At 39.8% G+C, this 9,609-nt stretch overlaps 1 protein-coding gene across 1 annotated transcript; it reads left to right on the top strand.

Moving 5' to 3' along the window:
- Positions 1-467: 467 nt before the first annotated feature.
- Positions 468-2,287, top strand: LOC126095559 (uncharacterized). Its single transcript, XM_049910337.1, has 2 exons — positions 468-673; positions 922-2,287. Exons 1-2 carry the CDS (start codon positions 468-470, stop codon positions 2,285-2,287), a joined length of 1,572 nt encoding a protein of 523 aa, XP_049766294.1.
- Positions 2,288-9,609: the final 7,322 nt, after the last annotated feature.

Raw genomic sequence — 9,609 nt, 5'->3', positions numbered from 1 at the left:
CAAAAGCATGTAATCAGATTAATAGCTGGAGTCCACCCAAGATCACCTTGCAGACATTTATTTAAGGAACTCAGGATATTCACAGTGCCTTCGCAATACATATATTCACTTATGAAATTTATAATTAATAACCCATCCCAATTCAAAAATAACAGTGAATTGCATAGCTACAACACCAGAAGAAAGTATGATATTCACTATTCTGGATTAAATCTCACTTTGGCACAGAAAGGGGTGACTTATGCCGCCACAAAAATCTTTGGTCATTTCCCAAACAGTATTAAAAGTTTCTTCAACAGCTCGTCGGAAAAATTGAAGAAATTATCACCAAGAGGTATCAAACACTCAAAAGTAAAATCATCCTGGATTGGCCCCCCAAATATTCGAAGGAAACAACGCCAGCACGACCTCACTCACCAACATCAACAACAAAACAAGGAACTAGGTGCCTCCAATATTCAGGCACAATGAATGCAGTAACAGCTCTACCAATTGCAGACCCAGCTCTAACACCAGCAGCAATATTATCAACAGCAGGTGCAGCAGCTGAACAACTACCAGGGGAGCCAGACACAGAAGAAAATGCTGCTGCAGATGATAATAGAAGAATAGGTGCAGTCGGGAAAAGAAAAGCAGTACTTCCAGCACACCTGAATGATTTTTTATTGACAAGGTAAAGGTAAGTGATCAATTAAATATGCCAAAGTCTAACAATATGCCAAAGCCTAACAAACCCTTTAATTTCATGCTGATTCATCAAAATGTCCAATCATTGCTAAACAAATTAAGTGAAGTTGAAATTTTATGTACTGATGAGCTAAAAAACGTTTCTGTAGTGTGTATAACTGAACACTGGCTGCCTAAAGATGCAATGTCAGTCACAAAACTTGCAGACTTCAATCTTTCTTCATCATTTTCTAGAATTACATCCAGTCATGGAGGGTCATGTATATTTGTTAAAAGTGACATTGATTATTGTAACATAAAATGCATTGAACTGTTAGCTGAAGAGAAAATTTTTGAAGTATCCGCAGTTGAACTCTCTGCATTAAAATTAATAATCATCTGTATATATAGGAGCCCTGATGGGAACTTAAATGATTTCTGTCACCAACTAGAAGCAGCTTTAAATACTATAAAAAACTTCAACAAAACAGTGATCATATGTGGAGATTTTAATATTGATTTTCAAGAAATCTCAAAAGACCAGCAAAGCTTGATGACCCTACTGGAAACATATAACATAAAAGCCACCATAGACTCTCCTAGAATAGTTACACCAACAACTAGCTCAACAATTGATCAGATATTAATAAACACATATGTAAATCACAATTTATGTGCCGGAAATCTTAATACTGGCTTCAGTGATCACTATGCACAGTTTATTGCTTTGCACACCCCAAGTGAAACAACTGAGAAAGAGGAACTTGTAAAAGAAGCAAGGAAATTTACTAACAAACAAATAAACCTTTTTGTACAGAGACTAAGTGAAGAAACTTGGTATGAAGTGTATACCTGTGAAAATACTAACAAAAAGTTTGAAAAATTCATGGAAATCTTCATGTCATACTTTGAAGCTGCATTTCCATTAAAAAAGCAAAAATGTCAGCCTAACTTCAAAAAGAACAAATGGATTACAATAGGTATTAGAATATCTTGTGTAGAGAAAAGAAGATTACACGATATAGCGAAGACACAGAACATGCCTCATGAATTTCATTTGTACCTGAAGAATTACAAGAGGATCCTCAAAAATGTTGTAAGGAAAGCTAAAACAATGGCAAATGACAAATACATTGAAAACTCAAAAAACAAATCTAAAGCTATATGGGAAGTTATAAAAAATCAAACAACAAGTGAAACTAAACAATATAAAAATGTGAACTTATGTTATGAAGGACAAATGATTTCTTTCCCAACAGAAATTGCAGGGACCTTCAACATATATTTTGCAAACGTAAGTGAACAGTTGGTGAGTGGCCTGGAAGAACACAACAAAATATCACCTCCAACGTGCAATAGTGTGAGAAATGTGTCTACATCTTTGTTCCTTTCACCCACAAATTCTGAAGAAATTTTATCAGCTATAAAAACCTTGAAAACAGGCTACTCATGTGGAATTGATGGAATACCAGATGCAATTATTAAAAAATGCTGTCTTGCCTTAGCTGAACCCTTGTCACATTTGTGCAACAGCTCACTGGCATCAGGAACCTTCCCTTCATGCTTAAAAAACAACTGTTCAAAAAAGGAAATCCAGAATGTGTTTCAAATTATTTTCTAAAATTTTAGAAAAAGTTTTTTATAAGAGATTGTCTGATTTCCTAAATAAAAATAAGATTCTCTCTCCTTCACAGCATGGCTTCAGGAAAGGCTATTCAACTGAAAGTGCAATATTTGAATTTCTTAATGAAATCTATACTAAACTGGATGCAGGTGAGTTTGTGACAGGCATATGTCTTGATTTATCTAAAGCTTTTGACGTCATTGACCATAGTGCCCTACTGCAGAAGCTTGACCAGTTAGGAATTAGAGGTATATCCAATGACTGGCTCAAGACATACCTATGTGGTCGCAAACAGGTGGTTGAAGTGCAATATACTGACCATAACAAAATCAGCTACTACTATTCAGGATATGAAAATGTGAAATATGGTGTCCCTCAAGGATCAGTATTAGGACCCATTCTGTTTCTCCTCTATGTCAATGATCTTATGTACAACAAGTATTCCCAAACTACCCTCCAATTTGCAGATACAAGCTTCCTTATTAGTGGTAAAACAAGAAAAACTAAAAGACTCCGCTATCCAAACAATGAACAGTGTAGAACAGTGGTTCAGCTACAACAAGCTAATTATAAACAAAGAAAAGACAGTAACACTGAATTTCTATAATGTAAAAGGAAGACTCCACCCAAACATAGAAATAGAACTTAGGGACAGAGTTCTTGAAAGTGTTGACAGCACTAAATTTCTGGGACTCTGGCTCCAGAACAACACAAAATGGGTGGTACATATTGAATATTTGCAAAGAAAACTAAGCAAAACCTGTTACATGATACGGATCTTAAAAACTTGTTGCAGCAAAGCCAGCCTGTTAAATGTATACTACTCCTATGTGCATTCTGTAATTAAATATGGCATAATCTTCTGGGGCAATACAACAACAAATATTAAACTTTTCAGGATGCAAAAGAGAATACTAAGAATTATTGAAGGGGTAAACAATACGAAATCGTGCAGACCCATATTCAAAAAACTGTCAGTTCTTCCTCTTCCTTGCATTTTTATCTATGAAACATCAGTTTTCATCAAACAATATATCGATAGACATCCAGATATCTTATTAAAAAATGAAGATATACATGCACACAATACAAGGCAAAAATCTGACCTTCATGTGAAACGGGTGAGAACATCATTGTGCCAAAAAGGCACACTACAAACTGGGATAAAGATTTTCAATAATCTACCTAAACATATTAAATCAATAGGTAAACTCTGTAGTTTTAAGGCTGAAGTAAAGGCATATTTAATTGATCATTGCTTTTACAGTCTGACAGAATATATAAAAGCCGAACAACAAAAATAAAGATGCATTATTAATATTCTAATTTGTATGTTGCCTGTAATGTTTGTTGTATTTATGAATCTGTGCTAAATTACTTCAATATCTAGTCCTTAGGATTGCAATACAAACTGTATTTTATCTTGTAAATACCTAACCATGTCCAATATCCTTGTATATATTCTATACATATAGGATTTGAAGGACTAAATAAATAAATAAATTAATGACAGAGAGCCAACCAACATTTAAAAGCAAATTAAAAGAATTTCTGAATGACAACTCCTTCTACTCAATAGATGAATTCTTAGATATGAAGTAGTAAAAAAATTAATTAATTAATTATCTTGCGTAAAGAAAACTTATGTTAAAGTGACATTCCACATCATTACAAAATGTTGTATTCATGATCTATGGAACAAGGATTAATGCGGAGAAAGCGCTGGTAGATAGACTCAATAAAAACCACACACACAAATTTCAAGCTTTCGCAACCCACGGTTGCTTCATCAGGAATGAGGGAAGGAGAGGGAAAGATGAAAGGATGTGGGTTTTAAGGGAGAGCCATGGCTTGTGTGTGTGTGTGTGTGTGTGTGTGTGTGTGTGTGTGTGTGTGTGTGTGTGCGCGCGCGCGCGCGCGTATACCTGTCCCTTTTTCCTCCTAAGGTAAGTCTTTCCACTCCCTGGATTGGAATGACTCCTTACTCTCTCCCTTAAAACCCACATCCTTTCGTCTTTCCCTCTCCTTCCCTCATTCCTGATGAAGCAACTGTGGGCTGCAAAAGCTTGAAATTTGTGTGTGTGGTTTTTATTGAGTCTTATCTACTAGCGCTTTCTCAAGAAACATTCCACATGTTTTCAGGTTTCGCATCCCGCAACTACCCTCCCGACCTGGTACAGAAGCAAATAACCAGAGCCACTTCCTCATCCTCTCAAACCCAGAACCTCTCACAGAACAACCCCAAAAGTGCCCCACTTGTGACAGGATACTTCCCGAGACTGGATCAGACTCTGAATGTGGCTCTCCAGCAGGGATACGACTTCCTCAAATCCTGCCCCGAAATGAGATCCATCCTTCATGAAATCCTCCCCACTCCACCAAGAGTGTCTTTCTGCCATCCACCTAACCTTCGTAACCTCTTGGTTCATCCCTATGAAATCCCCAAACCGCCTTCCCTACCCTCTGGCTCCTACCCTTGTAACCGCCCCTGGTGTAAAACCTGTCCCATGCACCCTCCCACCACCACCTACTCCAGTCCGGTAACGCGGAAGGTGTACACGATCAAAGGCAGAGCCACGTATGAAAGCACCCACGTGATTTACCAACTGACCTGCCTACACTGTGACGCTTTCTATGTGGGAATGACCAGCAACAAACTGTCCATTCGCATGAATGGACACAGGCAGACAGTGTTTGTTGGTAATGAGGATCACCCTGTAGCTAAACATGCCTTGGTACACGGCCAGCACATCTTGGCACAGTGTTACACCGTCCGGGTTATCTGGATACTTCCTCTGTGTGTGTGTGTGTGTGTGTGTGTGTGTGTGTGTGTGTGTGTGTGTATACCTGACCTTTTTTTCCCCCTAAGGTAAGTCTTTCCGCTCCCGGGATTGGAATGACTCCTTACCCTCTCCCTTAAAACCCACATCCTTTCATCTTTCCCTCTCCTTCCCTCTTTCCTGATGAAGCAACCGTTGGTTGCAAAAGCTTGAAATTTTGTGTCTGTGTTTGTGTGTTTTTTATTGTGCCTATCTACCAGCGCTTTCCTGTTTGACTGACACAAATTATTTACAGAGGGATGGAAAACTGGTAGAAGCTTACCTCTGGGGAGATCAGTTTAATTTTCCGAGAAATGTTCAATACATGAGGCAATACTGACTGTACGACTTATCTTAGAAGGTACATTAAGGAAAGGCATACTTACATTATATCATTTGTAGATTAGGAGAAAGCTTTTGCAAACACTGACTGGAACACAGTCATCAAATTGTTGAAGTTAGCAGAAGTAAAATACGGAAAGCAAAAGGTTATTTACGTCTTGTACAACAGAAACGGAACGGCAGTTGTAAGAGTTGAAGGGTGTGAAAGGGAAGCAGCAGTTGAGAAGGGAGTGAGACAAAGGTTGTAGCCTATTGCTAATGTTATTCAATCTGTACAACGAGCAAGCTGTGAAGGAAAGCAAGGAGAAATTTGGAAAGGAAATTAAGGTTGAGAGAGAAGAAATAAAAACTTTTCAGTTTGCCAATGACGCATTATCCTTTCTGTGCATGTGCACAAACAAGTCCAAACTCCAATGGAAATCAATTATCTCTGTGAGTAGTGATGGTAATGGGCTGGGGCATTATGTCAGTAGTATGTGGAGAAGTTGGAAATCTGAGTCATTCATGCTCGATGCCCAGATAGCAGAGTAAGTGGTCGATGCGATCGTTTGCAAGAAACAGAAATATACGGGTTCGAGTCCTGATCCGGCACAAATTTTCAACTTTCCCCGTTGTTTAATTACAATACCCACTAGCAACTAATGATGTTATTCCTTTGATTAACTGTCATATAAAGGCTGCAGGGTCAGCGACGTTGTCTGTCCTTTTGGACATGTCTGAAAGAATAGACACCACATATATATTTGAATTATAAGTTTATATAAATAAATGTTTCAGTAATTGGTTTGTGGAACTGTATTGTCACATTTTTATTTATTCTGAGGTGGCTATGCCTGTCAAGTTAGTTGCTGTTCACATACACTCCTGGAAATTGAAATAAGAACACCGTGAATTCATTGTCCCAGGAAGGGGAAACTTTATTGACACATTCCTGGGGTCAGATACATCACATGATCACACTGACAGAACCACAGGCACATAGACACAGGCAACAGAGCATGCACAATGTCGGCACTAGTACAGTGTATATCCACCTTTCGCAGCAATGCAGGCTGCTATTCTCCCATGGAGACGATCGTAGAGATGCTGGCTGTAGTCCTGTGGAACGGCTTGCCATGCCATTTCCACCTGGCGCCTCAGTTGGACCAGCGTTCGTGCTGGACGTGCAGACCGCGTGAGACGACGCTTCATCCAGTCCCAAACATGCTCAATGGGGGACAGATCCGGAGATCTTGCTGGCCAGGGTAGTTGACTTACACCTTCTAGAGCACGTTGGGTGGCACGGGATACATGCGGACGTGCATTGTCCTGTTGGAACAGCAAGTTCCCTTGCCGGTCTAGGAATGGTAGAACGATGGGTTCGATGACGGTTTGGATGTACCGTGCACTATTCAGTGTCCCCTCGACGATCACCAGTGGTGTACGGCCAGTGTAGGAGATCGCTCCCCACACCATGATGCCGGGTGTTGGCCCTGTGTGCCTCGGTCGTATGCAGTCCTGATTGTGGCGCTCACCTGCATGGCGCCAAACACGCATACGACCATCATTGGCACCAAGGCAGAAGCGACTCTCATCGCTGAAGACGACACGTCTCCATTCATCCCTCCATTCACGCCTGTCGCGACACCACTGGAGGCGGGCTGCACGATGTTGGGTCGTGAGTGGAAGACGGCCTAACGGTGTGCGGGACCGTAGCCCAGCTTCATGGAGACGGTTGCGAATGGTCCTCGCCAATACCCCAGGAGCAACAGTGTCCCTAATTTGCTGGGAAGTGGCGGTGCGGTCCCCTACGGCACTGCGTAGGATCCTACGGTCTTGTCATGCATCCGTGCGTCGCTGCGGTCCGGTCCCAGGTCGACGAGCACGTGCACATTCCGCCGACCCCTGGCGACAACATCGATGTACTGTGGAGACCTCACGCCCCACGTGTTGAGCAATTCGGCGGTACGTCCACCCGGCCTCCCGCATGCCCACTATACGCCCTCGCTCAAAGTCCGTCAACTGCACATACGGTTCACGTCCATGCTGTCGCGGCATGCTACCAGTGTTAAAGACTGCGATGGAGCTCCGTATGCCACGGCAAACTGGCTGACACTGACGGCGGCGGTGCACAAATGCTGCGCAGCTAGCGCCATTCGACGGCCAACGCCGCGGTTCCTGGTGTGTCCGCTGTGCCGTGCATGTGATCATTGCTTGTACAGCCCTCTCGCAGTGTCCGGAGCAAGTATGGTGGGTCTGACACACCGGTGTCAATGTGTTCTTTTTTCCATTTCCAGGAGTGTATAACAAGTGAAGTTTTTGTTTATTTCTAAAACATGTTTTTACTCATTAGTGAAGTGGTAAAGACATTTGTGATACTTTCAAGTGTAAAACTAAAGAATATATACAGTTTTGTACTTAAATGGGGTGCATGGAAAAAAATTTAAAAATGGAGATATAACGCAAATAGTTTCAGCTTATTAATTTTACATTCAGACACCCACAACTTGATTATTCAGATAAATCACTAACATTCTATTTTACTTAAGAAATAAAATTTCATTGATTATTTTATAAATGGATAAAGGCTTTAGTTTCTCCAAATTCTATTACTTTAAACCCTACATTGGTTTAATGTTTACCATTATTCCCCGTGTCTGTAGGTAGAACAATACATAGGAGCACCTGACAGGTTATCAAATAACCTGGAAAAAACGTAGTTTGATGATTTAAGGGCACTAGGGATTTATTGCAATAAATAAACAATGTTTTCAGCCTTCAGTTGCAAGGTAATTTTACTTGTTTACCTAAGTTTCGATTCCAGTAATGGAATTATAATAATGTGATTGTACATGTGCGTCTTTGTATTTCCTTATATGCTTGGTAATGACACATAGTTGCTAAGGCCTTTTTATGTTAAAGACATTTTATGCTCAGCACGCATGGTTTTGACACTAATTGTTAGTTACTGTAGCGGGGCTACCCCCTCTTACTATAATATTTAAAGAAAAAATTTATACCTTGGCTTTGTAGTTTGTTCTCAGGTAAATTGTTTAATGTTGCTATACCAATAGATAGGTATGTCCAATTGTAGGACAGCTTTCAGTTACATTTTGTTTATATGTATATTTGCTCTAAGTAATTTTGAGACAGTTTGTCTCCCGCCCCTGTGCTTGCGCTTCGCCGCGGCTGAGCCTCGCCGCGTAACTGCTCACGATGCCTAGTTTTCGAGCCGCTTACGTGTGGTCCTGATTTATGGCCGGCGCAGCTCCGTCTATGTTCGCCCTAATGGTTTTAATTTTGACTGACATAATCTTATGATTATGCGTCTTTAATGTTTTAATTTTTAATCTGTGACATGGCCAGTGTTTGGCTCACAAAATAATTTCATTGTTGTAAGTATCACAATTTCTTCATTATTCAATCATTAAACTGATAATGCATTTTAGTGAGTAATATATGTCCATATGTGGTTTAATTTATAGGTTCTGAAGAAGATTCCATTACTGGAATCGAAACTTAGGTAAACGAGTAAAATTACCTTGCAACTGAAGGCTGAAAACATTGTTTATTTGCTGTACATTTCACAGTTGCTGACATGCTGCAATATGTTAAAGATTTGTAAATTTATTGCAATGATTTTGTGTGATATGCAACAGGTTTCAGGTGTTTATGTTATCAAGTAGTTTTGTGTGTTAACACTCTAGCAAATGTGACAGTGTAAAGTCATACTGCATCATGTATTTCATTTCGATAGGTTTTTGAATTCTTGTTGATCTACAGAAATGATACAGTTCGCTAGTACTTTTGTCATGTTTTGCAATGATTTTACATCTTCGCAAAAACTTTTTGCAAATTCTTGTTAATAGCTATTGAGTAGAACAGTTCCCTCTTTCCTGAGTTGCATCCTATCTTCACCATCACCAAGTACGAAGAAAAAATAATGTTTCTAAGATCAGGCCGAACTCCATAGAGTGATGTTTATATCTTCAGCAGAAGATACAGTTTCTTTCTGCCAGCCTTGGTAAGTGTACTTACAAAATTGTTTCATTGTTATTATAAAAATTCACTGAAAACCTTAACAAGCCATATATCACTGAACTCCTTTTTCCAAGAATTTTTGAATGTGTCAGTATCTCAGTAGGTGTGTTTTTGAAAACTAAATACAGAAAGGCCTTA

The sequence above is a fragment of the Schistocerca cancellata genome, chromosome 8, assembly GCF_023864275.1.
Source record: "Schistocerca cancellata isolate TAMUIC-IGC-003103 chromosome 8, iqSchCanc2.1, whole genome shotgun sequence".
Taxonomy (NCBI): Eukaryota; Metazoa; Arthropoda; class Insecta; order Orthoptera; family Acrididae; genus Schistocerca; species Schistocerca cancellata.
Note: the sequence above shows the minus strand (reverse complement) of the source record. Positions and strands in the feature narration are given on the sequence as shown.